At 41.2% G+C, this 13,706-nt stretch overlaps 2 protein-coding genes and 1 long non-coding RNA gene across 4 annotated transcripts; 1 reads left to right on the forward strand and 2 right to left on the reverse strand.

The window, feature by feature from the left end:
- Positions 1 to 322: 322 nt before the first annotated feature.
- On the reverse strand, positions 323 to 8,603 carry LOC124178461 (protein mothers against dpp). Of its 2 annotated transcripts, none has more exons than XM_046561815.1 (4): positions 7,743 to 8,603; positions 7,334 to 7,537; positions 2,707 to 4,055; positions 323 to 2,594 (listed from the first exon to the last, which is right to left on the reverse strand). In XM_046561815.1, the coding sequence occupies exons 3-4, from the start codon at positions 3,951 to 3,953 to the stop codon at positions 2,435 to 2,437; spliced, it is 1,407 nt and encodes a 468-aa protein (XP_046417771.1). In that variant the 5' UTR covers positions 3,954 to 4,055; positions 7,334 to 7,537; positions 7,743 to 8,603; the 3' UTR covers positions 323 to 2,434. The 2 variants fall into 2 exon arrangements, with proteins under 2 accessions (XP_046417771.1, XP_046417770.1); XM_046561814.1 differs by having other exon boundaries at positions 7,334 to 7,540.
- LOC124178469 lies at positions 8,597 to 9,946 on the forward strand. The gene is made up of 2 exons (XR_006869810.1): positions 8,597 to 8,792; positions 9,066 to 9,946. It is a non-coding gene; the product is annotated as an uncharacterized LOC124178469 (long non-coding RNA).
- Positions 9,947 to 10,134: 188 nt separating this feature from the next.
- LOC124178460 (stress-induced-phosphoprotein 1) lies at positions 10,135 to 12,985 on the reverse strand. The gene is made up of 3 exons (XM_046561813.1): positions 12,835 to 12,985; positions 10,824 to 12,367; positions 10,135 to 10,621 (listed from the first exon to the last, which is right to left on the reverse strand). The coding sequence occupies exons 1-3, from the start codon at positions 12,841 to 12,843 to the stop codon at positions 10,549 to 10,551; spliced, it is 1,626 nt and encodes a 541-aa protein (XP_046417769.1). The 5' UTR covers positions 12,844 to 12,985; the 3' UTR covers positions 10,135 to 10,548.
- Between the last annotated feature and the right edge of the window lie 721 nt (positions 12,986 to 13,706).

Below are 13,706 nucleotides of genomic sequence, written 5' to 3' on the forward strand. Positions count from 1 at the left end.
CTCGAACTATACACATTGCTATCTGCACGTACGTGTATGGATGTACTGTATATATATTCAAGTATACATATAATCTATGTCGCGTTCCGCATCGCTGTATATAGAATAAAATATCATAATTCATAAGACACAAATTGCATTAAAAAATATCATTCCTTATTCTATTATAATATAGTTTTTACATAAGGTGCATAATTTACCTTACCGTATACCGTAACCTAATGCAGTAATATTAATAGTAATAATTGTAAGTATCTCCTCCGATGCTGTACACTCCTTTTTCTTTCTTTCTTTCTTTCTTTTTGTTTTTTTTTTTTTTTTCTTTTGTAGATGTCAAATTACTTAGGAATAATAATAATAATATCTGTATATCGTTTTTTTTCGATATTGATAACAGTAATAATGAAAATAATTCTTATTCGGTACGTACTTTCATTCGTTTTTACTAGGACCATTTTTAGATTTTACTCTTTACTTTCTTTGTTCAATGTATTCTTTAGCGAATAAAGCGATTAAATGACACACCAAAATGAGAAATCCTTACGAAGCACAAATGTATACCATTGTTCACATGATCTGTAAGCAATATGGCTAGACGAAATGATGCGACCGTACAGAAATATTAACCGGATAAAAATTTCTGAATAACTAAATTTTTACACCACTTGATAACAACTACACTTTCTTTGTATGGCAAATTTTGGCCCGTGCATAATTAACGTAATCTTTATCGTATTAGGCAGAGTTTATGGTTATTACATAGAGACAAATTTTATCGATGCAAACTATGCGTTGTTTCACTTATTTATTATTGTTCGTATCTTGTCTTTTCTCTAAATGTTTTATACACATATGAATGTTGTCAGGGTAGAATCAAGATTGTTTAAAAAAAGAATCAACCCTCTCCTAAATTAATCGCGTTATAATTTTTGCAGTTGTATTCGAATCACATCTTGACATGATCGAAAGTGTAATTTTGATCTGTTGAATAGCCGTGTACAGTTGTGCGTAACTTATAAACTAATAGAAATTACTCACAACTGAATAGTCGTAAGAACATTCAGATGTGCACAACATCATGGAATACGGATCAAAGTACCTATGGTGTTTAAAAGGATTGACAAACACTGATAAAAAATTAATAAATTTCATCGTGGCGAATTATTTACCTTGTAGCGAGGGAAGGGTTTTAGTCAAATGGTTAATTCGAAAGTCAAAATAGTCGATCATTGTTTCAATTTTCATAGTCAGTTACATAAATCTTACGAGTGAGTGAGTGAGTAGCACTATGGTGAAGACCTCTGACCACAACAGATGAGATATTCAAGAGACAAAGCTTTCAAACGTAGATATCAAAAACAGAGTATAGTGCTTACGAGGCACAAAAGGTGCAGCAAATCTCTGTCAGCAAATTGTCTGGATAAAAACTCTGTGCAAAGATGCCAAGCAAATCAGTATTGATCAATATACTATTCATTTACAAGAATCGGTTGATTGTTTAGCGCGGAATCAATCAAATTCGCAGAAACTGTCTTCTACTGTATATTAAATGCAATGAAGTTGTGATTTTTTTCTTGTAGTACGAAACAGATATAAAAACGTAAAATGAACGTAGTCGGCTTGAAAAGAATAGATAAAAAGTATTTATTGAAGTAATGTGCACAAAAATACGAAAACGCGGCATTATTCCGGACAGTAATAAAATAAGTATTCATAAATAATCTTGGTGCAGAAACTTAAATGGATTTGAAAAGAAAAAAAAAATCCCCAGGTTACCCAAGCTCAGAAATTTTCAAAACAGTAATATTTCTATAATGGACAAAATAAATTGTACTACGTCATGTTTACTCTTTTCTTTTACACCCTGATACAAATTTGACCAGCGAATTTCAATCGGTGTATACAGTTGGGATCATTTTTAACGTGTATGAAATGTATGCATAGATATAGAAGTGTGAATGATTATCTATCCACTGTAGTTAATACCCTCTCTATATACAATTGACGATGAACAAATTTTGCGACGGTAAAACGCCCTTTGACAAATGCCAAATACGCATTTTAAATTCATTTATTTCTTCTATTTACTTTTATTATTATTGTTGTTATTGTTATTATTATTATTTTTATTATCATCATTGTTTCTCTTTTTATATATCTTATGCATTATCATATATACTATATAATTCAATAAAATCGTAAAGTTAATTTCAATTACTCATTGGCGCGTCATTGATCTGTGTTTTCTTCTTTTTTTCTACTTCCGTTACACCACGTACTCATTGGAGGATCATCATTAGTTTCTCTCTATCGCTTGGGGGTATTTGGAAAATAAATTTCTAAGGATGACGGAAGTCTCGGCGGCATTTCTCTGACCGCATACGCATGCGATTGCTTCATCGAACGCGCGCGAACGACAAGTTTCCAATAACGTCTATGACACGGAACTTATCGCGTTGTGGGGTGAACCCATTTGGGTTAAAACTTTATCTAGCCACTGAAGAGGGCCGTGAAGATGCGCTTCAATCCAGCACGGAGTCGAGGTGACATCTTGGCGATGGTATTCAGCGCCCCAACCCTTGACGAAAGACATCCTAAAAATAAGAATTCAAGTTGAGATTGTGAGCTCGACTGGAATTATTGAAAGTGGGATTTTCTCTGCTACTAATAAAGACAAAATAGGTATAACAGGTCTTCTCGGCCCACCTAATAGTGCACATTTTGGTCAACTCATAGACGGCCTCAAATCCGTGATTAACGCTCTGCGAGAGTAGCTGCGCGAACTCCTGATTGTTGAATATCTTCAACGAGCATCCTGGTGGTATTTTGCATACGGTGCTGGGATGAAATCCGTGATGGTGATTACAATTCCGGGACTGTACAAAAATGGCCGAATCGGATAGACACTCGGCGTACACCTCACCGCCTACGTAGTAGAGGTGAACCCCCTTTCCTATGTGCCTCCTGGTGTTCTCTATGGTCGAATTTCTGTTTACATTCGACAACTGCCCAAGGCAAAACCGATCCGAATTGTTACTGGGATTGGTGAATCCGTCGACGATAACGGAGTGCGACTGGCAGTGGAAGACCTCCCCGACTCTGCAGTTCAGCTCGTAGTAGGCTATCGATGCCCAATAGGGTGGCTCCTGGTACGAAACGGGTGCTACCTCGGCGGAGCCACCCGTATCCATCGCCGTGGCGTCAGGAGGCGGCGACTGTCCGTGTTGCGAGCCGTCTTCCGGAGGGGAATAAGCCGGCGGTGGTGTTTCCGGCAGGCCGTTACTACCGTAAGGGCTCTGCGGGTTCGGCGATGTCGTGCTGCCCGGACTGGGCACCGAGCCGACGGAGGAGAGCGGGGACGTCGGGTTCACGCCGACGCCTGTCCCCGAGTTGAAGCCGCTCGAGGAGTAGGAGACGTTGTGCGGCATTGTCGGCTCCGGAAGCTGCTGGAAGGGAAGGAGCGAGTGGCCCGGGGCAAACTCGGAGTGTCGGGGGACCAGAACGGGCGGGAGAACCGGACTCTCGACGCGTTTGTAGTGGTACGGGTTGATACAGACCTCCTTCTGCTTCGCCGAGAAGGGGTACTGGCAGAGCTCGAGGGGCTTGAGCTCGTGGTGCGACTGAAGATCCGGCCACCGCCACACGCGACAGTAGATTACGTGCGGCAGACCCTTCCGGTGCGAGACTTGGAGCCGACCGTCCAGGCTCCGAGGTATCGTCACACACTTGCTCGGCGTCCCAGGGCAGCTCAGAGCTCGCTCGAGTTCCTCGATCGCGCCCTTTCGTTTCTTCAGTTTCTTCACAAGCGAGTCGACCGCCTTCTCGGCCCACTTTTCCTCCTCGTCGCCCTGCTTCCATCCCAGCAGTTTCTTTACCGCCGGACTCGTGAACGAGAACAAACTGTTCAGGGACGACATCGGACCCGAACTCGACGAACCCTCCTCGTCGTCCATCGCGATTTATTACTGGCTCAGAATATTTTCAAAACGGTCGTCGATTCCGGGGTTTGAATCCTGTTCGCGAGTATTAAGACCTCCTCCGTCTCCACCTTCCACCTGAAAACGAAACGGAATTTTTATTTTTTTTTGTTCAATTCGATTGCTGGTGCATTGTTCGTTGGTATAAAAATTCTTTAGAGAAATTAACAGAATTTTTTCATCTTTCCTCCATAATCCGCCACGATACCAGTTTTAGAGATATCGAAGTTGGACATAAATCACCGCGGTTAGATTTTATATGTTTAGTTTAAGCGTCACGAAACAAATAAATTTTGTTTACATCAGTCACATATTCGGTTGAAAGATAATTTCTCAACTCTAATATGTGCTCATCTATAATCATCGTCTGTTCATAAAATACTACAATTCAATTCATTGGCTGACACGATCTTGCAAAAATATTTGAACTACGGAAAAACAATAGCCAGCTGATGGGGATTGCAGGGTTCAAATTAGTTACGGGTCAGTCAGGTGGAAGAAGGGTCGTCGAGCGTTCTCAGGTAATGAAACCCTGCGGAACAGGTTGAACGAATGCCTGAATTTCAAAGTTTCTGCGAACACTCGATACCTCGATGGTTATTCATTGTGTCTCCAGCGCATTATGTTGGCAAGCCGTTAATTAAGATTCTCGTAACTCCGAAGACCTGGCAATTTTTTCAAATATCTACCGTTCGATTCGTTCACAGATGATAGTAATAATAATAATAATAGTCTATGAGTGTTCTATTGTCTCATATTATATGAGTGTTTTTTGGTGACGCAGTTGAGTAAACATCTGCAGGCGATCGTGATTAATCGTTTGGCTAACCGTCAGCATTTCTTTTACAAATAAATACATATATTCATATAAATATATATGCGTGATATGTGTAATATTTACATTGCAAACCGAACACCCGAAAAAGATCGTAGAATGTGCAGTACATATTTACCAAAAGTTGTCCGCAATTTAGTGGCGATCCGTAGAATTGAAGAAATTAGTTTTGAAGGATTTGAAATAAAAATTTTACAACGGCTATTTAACGTGACTATATACCCAAAGAGAAAAGTAGCCTATAACTAAACAATTACATAGTCGGCGGTAAAAATAATAGATTTTTTTTTTCCCCGACGCGGTGATAAACTTTTGATCCACCTGTAATCTATTTTTATTCTTTACACCAAATTAGAATTATATACATTATATGTTTTATACGTTCCAACTGAAGTACGTAATTTCGTGGAGGTTCAAAGTATGGATCTTACGCTCTGCGCGCCGTTTGCGAACTCCGCGTAGCACCGCGCGGTCTGCAGAATCCACTATATTTTATACGCAGAATTTAATGAAACAGGGTTTAATGCAAAGCGTTGGATAGATACGCGTGCGCCTTTCCGCGCGTGTTCGTGTTACGTGTAATATGCGTAAGAGGAACGTATGTACGTACATATGTACGTGAATAGAGTAACTGACGTGGCGCGGTAGTAAAAAAAACGGCGCGAAATTACACGCGCAGTGTGTTAGAGGAGCGTATAATAAGAGAGTAGAGTAGAGTATAAGGTTGGCGGGCAAGGGGCGGGCGTAGCAACGTGCTCGTTCACCCTTCCTATCAGTTGCCGTTTTTCCGCTTACAGTGAGTCATTGCACTTGCCGAGCACTTCAACGAAATCAAATGACGATGATAAATGGGCAATAATAAGAATATATTGATAAAACATAATACGAGAAAAGAAAAAGCAATTAACAAACGCATGCGTATATGTACAAACGTATAAATACATGTACACGTACGTCATTCATTACGTTCGGTCATTCAGAGTTTCGGCCGTGCCGTTACGTGGAACACGACTGTTCACCTTCGACGCGTCATGTTGCTTTGCAACTTTCCAACAAATTGTACTGAAATGAAAAATTTTCGCAAAACTGCGCCAGACGACTCACGCCTGCAAGAATTTTTTCTCTCTCACCCACCTGGTATTATTATTACACGCGGACAGGATGTTGCGACTATAATAATTCGACCGATCGTTCGAAATATAGAGCAAAAGAAATCCCAAACTCTGTACATCTACGAACGGCGATTCGTTAATGGATACCTGTAGGAATTTCGATACAGAGCGCGTTGCACGGTTGCAAATGCAATCTTCTTTGAATGAAACAAAAAAATAAATAAAAAAAATAAAAAAAACAAAAACGCAAAAGTGATATAAGCGACTCGCTCGTCGCCCCCGTAACTTTACGCCATAGAGCTATGGGGTCTGAACCCTATTGCGTGTAATACAACGCGGCTTAAATGAGACTTGAAAACGAACTCCCGCTGCTTTCGTATACGAATTAACACGTGTTCGTCGATCAGTTTTTCCTTCCTTCCTTCTCCATTGCTGCACCACCACGGTACATATATGTATATGCATACGTGTGTAAGTGTCTATATATATATATATATTTTATATATATTATATATATAATCACTACCCGGGGCAAGTGGCAGAGCAGAGCAGAGCGGCACTACAGTTCCGAGAATATTTCTTTCAATCGAATTTCTTTATTTATTCTATTATTATTGCGATCGCCGCCCTACCCTCACCCCTCTTTGATCCGTCGCGCGAGTCTCTTTTTCTCTTTCTCTCCCTCTCTCGCTGTTCTGTAAATTATACATACTTATAAATGTAATGTACATATAATAGTGGCAGACTGTTGCGAACGATAAAGAAATTTAATTTTACGTATTATAAAAAAACCAATTACACGGATGTTGTGTACGTTTGATAAATCGCGGTAACGAGTTATTCGCGTGTATACTTCGGTACGTGTGTGAAAATTGAAAAGTAAACAATAAAATTATCGAATCACAGAAAAAGAAACTGTTTCTTAATTGGTTAATCAATTAATTATTCCATACCTAATCTGTACCGCGTGCAGGGTGAAATCGTGGGTCAAGACGGTCAGATCTCGGAGGAAAAAGATTTGGTCAGCGAGAATAAATAAACATGAAAAAGCGTAAGACACAAATTGAAAAAACCAGTGACAGGCTTTAAAATTCATATTGGAATTATCCGATCGAGGGACGGGGATATTTTTTCTTAGCATTCGGAAATCGGTAATTAGTTTCGAGATGTATACCAATGTAATTTGCATCGTTTCATTGTACAGATACATATTATATACGTTGCAGGGTGAAAGTGATAGCACTTAGAAACTTGTTGGGACGAAAAATTGAAATAAATTTACACTTCGACGAAGAAAAAAAAAAAAACAACAACAACAACGGCAACCCTGTGGAATATTCTACGTAAGAGAATGAATGTATGAATGAATCGAGTTGTGTGGCAATTCGTGACATGTAACATTTACTCACGTTCTCTCCGCGAATGCGAGTTGCTGGTTTTTCTCCTTCGACGATTAAGTTGGCGAAAGGACGGGGTTCCGAGAAGCACCTCGAGTAAAGATACGTCACTGTCAATTGCAACGAGTCAGAGTGCGTGCGGCGAGCGTTTGTTGTTTGTTGGCGGTTACTCGTAGTGTAAATCTCCCAACGTTCTCCTCAGGATCCGACGATCCCCTGCTTTAAGGGCGATTGAAAATAAAAAGAAGAAGAATGTAAGAAGAAGCGAATAGTGAGAAAAATTGCAAAAGTGAACGCAAAGTTAAGTATGTTGCGGCGGAGGTAAAGTAATATTGAAATGAGAAGAATCAAACAAAAAAATAGAAAAAAAGAAAAAAGAAGGATGCGAAACAAAACAACGCCGGGGAATAAAATCACTCACTTCGTGTATATGCGTGTATTTCGTAACGAGGATCGACGCAGGCTCGATAATCCCCCGGAATCGATCTAAACTCTCGTGCGGATCGAGCGAGGCAGGTAGGCGATACGATGCGCCTCGGCTATCGGCGGAATTCGCTCCCCGTCCGTCAGACTGGCCGATATTGTGTGAAATCAGTCGCCGCTGCCCCACGCCAATGTGGGCATGCATGCAGTGGACGGCGCTAGGCTCTCTCGGTCGAAGGAACGAACCGACTACTCCTCGCGAGGCTAGCAGGCTCGCGAGGGGCACAAGCACAAGATTAACCCGCGGTATCGAGCAAGACGACGGTCGTAATTGCTGGCCGAGTACGGCGAGACTGGTGCGCGCTGTGGAGTACTGGCCGACACGCACGATTAAACACCCGCGTTGCTGAAACGGAAGTTCGGGAAACGATTCACATTTTTGAGCACGTTATTTGTCACTAATGTTTACACACCACCGTCCATGATGTCGCATAGCATTATGGCGGCCGTGTTTACGGGCGACGCGCGTCACTGCCTCGACTGCCTGCTGATGCTGCCGCCGCCGCTGCTCGAAGGCTCAAACAGGCAGAGCCATAGCCAGAGCTACCGGCGCCCCCGGTGACCGAGAACAGAGGCGATCCCAACCACTAACCCAACGGTCGACGACACGCGCGCACCGCCGACGCACGTCACTCGACAATCGCGTGTGCGCCGCGCTCGCACCAATTCTCATTACAACGCGATCGAATCCCCCCTTTTCACATCTCATTCGGGTCTTCTCTGGCTAATCGAATATCCGCACGGGTTGCGCTTGCTTCAGGCCCTCCCCGCAAACCGCATTCAGCTACTGCAGCAGCTGCAGCAGCTAGTCGTTCGCGGATCTCGACGATGTCTGGCGACTCCGTTGTGAAACGGGAAACTGATTGACTGGTTCGATTGATTTATGTAGGCATTCTCTGGGTGTTCAACGTTGCTGATAATTACGAGGTTGACGAAAAAACTTAGACTGTTATCCCAGGGGCATATTTTCGTGACCATTGATCGGCAGGTAAGTGGGCCTGAGGCGTTGAGAAGCCGTGTTTATAACGATACGGTAGCTTCTTTATCGGCGGGAGGCGTTCAACACGCAATCTCATCATCGCACGAATACCCCATTAGGGTAACCGTCTTTGATAGCCTTTGGTCAAGGACTGATATTTTGTGTCGAGGAGGAAATTGCCATGCTCGCAAAACGTTTCCGCACGTTTTAGGCATGCAAGAAATCACTGTTTTATCTCGGTCGGGTTGACCTTGTTTTGTAAATTCATCGACAGCGTTTTAGGATGATTCCAATTGGTAGGGCATGTATGTAAAGATGATGATAAGGTATTCAGGGCCTTATCGCTCGCCTTGCTGCACTAACGGGTCCCCCGAAACCCCGAAATGGGACGTCATACCGTAAGATCAACTCTGCAAAGAGAACGCAATTTCTGCATTTATTTTTGGCAATTGCATGCTATTTTTGCCTATGCTATATTTTGACAACACAATGCAACGTATTTACAAGATCAGAGGCATAATAAGAACAAATATGTGTATACAATATTTTAATTATCAATAGATATAGATAATGTTGTTATATATGCATGTAGTATGTTTACATTATGTATTTATATTTATTATCTTTATTGGAATAAATAATAAGCGGTTGTACTTTACTTTTCAGCACAATTCAAAATAAAGTATCGCAATCAATATTTGACTAAAAATAAAAAAATGGTCACATACGACGATGAATATGATGGCTTTTCCTGTTGAAGTTTCATGTTAAAATGTGGAAAGATCACGTTTCACATATTATTAGTGTCTGGTATTTACACCTGATTCCTCGATTATCATGAAACACAACACTTTTTCTCTCCCCTCGCAACATGTATTCAGGTGATCGAGGAATCGGATGTTAATGCCAAATGTAGCGTATGCGTTACAGAACTTGCCTTCATGGACTAGTAAATTAAAATTTTTTTACCTTATTTTTATAATTAGATACGTTATGAACTATTTCATAGTATATTTTCCTTTTTTCACATGATTATTTATTTATTTCTTCCTTTTCTCTTTCCTGTAATATCCTTACTCATCATTTGGTTAGTCGTCACCCGATAGATTGCTTGTATGCATTCCCATCAACATATAATAAGTCTACCACTTGCGAGTTTACGTGGAGAAGACGAAGAATTATGCAATGAAGTTGAAAAGAATAATAAAATAAATACATGAATACTTGAAAGAGATAAGTAAAATTACAATTTATAGACAGCATGGTACCATCTTGGGGTACATAATTTATACACGGAAATATGTAAACTTTGGAACGAATTTAGCAATATAGTAAATAAAACTATTCGTAGTAAAGTACAATGCGACAATATTTATTATTCCTTTTAGCTCAATTATTTACCGATACAAAAAACTTGCCCAATTTCAAACATTGGGAAATTCGTATTTGCAGATTTTTCTGAAAAATCGAGAAAAGGTATTTGACCGATTTGACTAGCAAATCGCATCACAATACAATATAATAGACAAAACAGCAAAGGCAAGCACTCGCTGGAGTCGAAAACCTCATTCACCCAATTGTATGTAGAATACGATAAAAATTGTAAAATTAACGTATCATTAACTAAATGTAAAGCCGTCTTCATCGTAATGAAGGAACACAGCGATGATAGAATGTTATATTGTATTACGTTGTTATTTTCTAAGGCGGGTACAGCTGGTAAATTCTTATAGATATTGTTGGCTGTTCCATTCCCCTGTCTTTTTCAATGTATTGCTACAAGTCCGGATTCAAGAAGCTTTTGTATTTTTGCCGCAATGTCAGGATTTTTCAGATGGCTGCAAAGGATTAAAGAAAGAATTACTAAAATGAACTAAATTATCACAGAATTTACGCATGAGAATTTTGTACTATGGTATACCTTCAGCAAGGTGTATAGCTGTCATCGAAAGAAGTGTGATTCTACACTACATTCATCTTTTCTGAACCAGATTAATTGAGATCATTAACTATGGGTTATGCAAATAACAATAAACTTACTCTTGGAGTGCTTTTGGATCGCTCTGCATTTGCTCAAGAATCAAACGCATCGCAGGATCTCTGAGGATGTTCTGAACCTCCGGGTCAGCCATGGCTCTCTTTCTGACTTCCTCGGGATTGGAGCTAACAGCGACGGTACAGGACCGGTAGCCATCCAGCGCTTCGCTATTGGATGGGTCTATTTCTAATGCTTTCTGATAAGCGGACAGAGCTTTTCCTTGCTGCTGCATTCCTTGGAGGATTTTACCCTTTCTTATCCATCCCTTGATGAATTTTGGGTCAATTTCTACGCACTTCTCACAGTCTTTTAGCCCCAAGTCAAAAGCTACAAGTTTAGTATAACAGGCTGCTCTGTTACTGTAATATTTTGGCTCATCAGGATTTCTCAAAATGGCTTCTGAGTAGTGTTTTACTGCTCCGACGTAATCTCCGTCCTTAAACTTTTGGTTGCCAAGTTCTTTTTCTTCCTCAGCTTTGATCGGGTCAATATAAGCTTTTCTCTCCTGCTCCTTAATTTTCTTATCGATATCGGACAGGAGGGTTTTAATCTCGGGTGTTCTGTGCTCGGACATAGATTTTTCGTAATAAACTTTAGCCTGTTTCCAATTCTCTAATTTCTTATAGGCATTCCCAATTCGAGTGAACGCCTTTGCTATAAGTTTAAAATCCGCCCTATTTTCCCGACCAACTTCAATGGCCTGTTCGCATTGTTCTATACATTTTTGGTACTCTTTTTGCTCAAAGTAAACTGCTGCGACATTGTTTCGATACGTAATATCCGTAGGGTCAAGCTCGATGGCTTTATTATAATGTTCCAAGGCGGCCTCGAAGTTTTTCTTCTTATATGCTTCGTTTCCCAACTCTTTTTCTCGTTTGGCCGCCTTCTTCTCTTCAGGAAGATTCTCATCCTCTTTTTTCTCGGGTTTTGCTTCCTGTGTAGGCTGCGAAGTCTCTCTCGTAGGCTTTGGAGGGTCGACATCCATAGGCTCGTCCATGTCTCCAGGATTCAGTCCAAGAAGTACGCTCAAGGTCGTAAGTACTCGATTATCTTGCAACCTAGCGCCTAGAATCCTGGGGTTACTTCTGAGCTCCTGGATCAGTTTGACATACTCGGGGTCATCGAGGTACGCTCTAGTCCTTGGATCGCTGCGCAATTTTACGAAAATATCTGGGGCGTTGAAGGGATTTGCGTCACTCCTCTGCGCCTGCACTTCGGACAAGCCCTCCCTCAACTGCTGATTATCAGGGTCTAATTTGAGACCCTCTTCGTAAGCCTTTATCGACTCGTCCAATCTACCCAGGTACGCGAGGGCGCTACCCTTTCTGGAGTAGCCCTTAACCCAGTCAGGCTTTAGCTCTACTGTTTTTGCAGCATCCTCTAGCGCCTGCTCGTACTTTTCAGCTTTGGCATAAGCCGCCGATCTGTTGCTATACAATACGTGGTTGCTACCGTCCAAGGCGATTGCCTCAGTGTAATACTTGACCGCTTCATCATATTTACCTTCTTGCAGCGCGGCGTTGCCTTTGTCTTTCAGTGCTGACACCTAGAGCGATAATCAAACATTGCAGAGGTTATTGTCAGGAGTGAAAAAAATACAAAATGTTGTTCAAAACTGACGTAGGAGTAGCATTTTTACCACGGTAATGGTCATGCTATCACCGTTTTATCAAATAACAGTCGCAAAAATACGGGAAAACGGAGAGCTTTTGGATAAATTTATTCGCAGCGACAACGTGAATGACTATTTAGCCGATCGACAAAGGAACGGATAAACAAATTGCGGAATAAACAAAACGTTTGTAACAATGGAATGATTGCAAAGCCGCGTGAGCTTCAACGGTCAACGACGTAGCCCGAACGCGTGCATCGTGAGGACGGAGAGCGTAGTTATATATCTTGTGCGTCGGAGAAATTACGGCGAAAAATGAAGAGGTATCCTTGAAAACATTTACGAATGATCGGATTGTGCAATTTTGGGAAATTAATTACGCTCGTAATTATTTACTTTACCTTTTCCATTACGCCGGTGACTTCCGTGCGCTCAAGGTTCGCTCGCGTCGATCAAAACTGTCTGACTCTTTCCCTGTGTGCCGCTTCGAATGCTTCGACGATTTAGGCAGAAAGCTCTGGAAGTATTCTTGTTTGGCATACGAGGGACCGCCGCTGGCGCCGTGCGCCCATCGAACGAACCAGAACATGCGCAAAATAGCGATGATTTAGCACATCCTTGAGTAGAGCACTCGGTAGCCATTATGGCCGGGTTACCATCGTTCACGCGATCCTCGGTGGAGCAGTCTTACCGACCGCAGATAACAGTACCGACTGATGTCCCTGACGCGCGTGATTTAAAAACGTTTCATTGCAGTTCTCTCATTCTCATGCCAATTCTGAAAAATAAACAGACTATGATTAAAAAAGGTTTATTCTATCATTTCAAACAGATTTTCATATCTAATCTCTAAGATGTCTTAAAATGATTGTATACGTTCAAAAAAAAAAAAAAATTCTCGCGTTCAGGAGAGAAATAATCAGATTGGAATGTGGTGTTGTTATTCGTTAATGATTTCTGATGTACGGTTTACCGTTTGACTTGTCACGAAATGTTACGTCAGGTCAAAAATAAAATGTGAACTAAACGTATTAATCCCTCTCACCGTTCAGGCAGTGCTGTGCCATCTGAATTTGTAACTAGATTTATTCAGCTCGTATGTCAGGTCACGATTGACTGTAAATCAATCGCTACCTTTCTTTCGTGGCTGTATATTTTCCGAGGTACCATGGTGTGTAGCACAGTTTTCCCGTACAAATTATATATACAGTTTGCCTTTGTCTAATAATTGTGAGGCCAATTTAAGACGTGGAGGAATTACAGATAATAGAGT

The sequence above is a fragment of the Neodiprion fabricii genome, chromosome 3 (assembly GCF_021155785.1).
Source record: "Neodiprion fabricii isolate iyNeoFabr1 chromosome 3, iyNeoFabr1.1, whole genome shotgun sequence".
Lineage (NCBI taxonomy): Eukaryota > Metazoa > Arthropoda > Insecta > Hymenoptera > Diprionidae > Neodiprion > Neodiprion fabricii.

Excerpts from the sequence above, each read along its gene's own strand:
- LOC124178460 (XM_046561813.1), bottom strand. Across the intron at positions 10,622-10,823 it reads GATCCAAAAGCACTCCAAGA|CCATCTGAAAAATCCTGACA; the intron begins GTAAGTTTATTG and ends AATCCTTTGCAG.
- LOC124178461 (XM_046561815.1), bottom strand. The coding sequence starts at position 3,953 with ATGGACGACGAGGAGGGTTCGTCGAGTTCGGGTCCGATGTCGTCCCTG. Across the intron at positions 2,595-2,706 it reads ACCAAAATGTGCACTATTAG|GATGTCTTTCGTCAAGGGTT; the intron begins GTGGGCCGAGAA and ends TCTTATTTTTAG.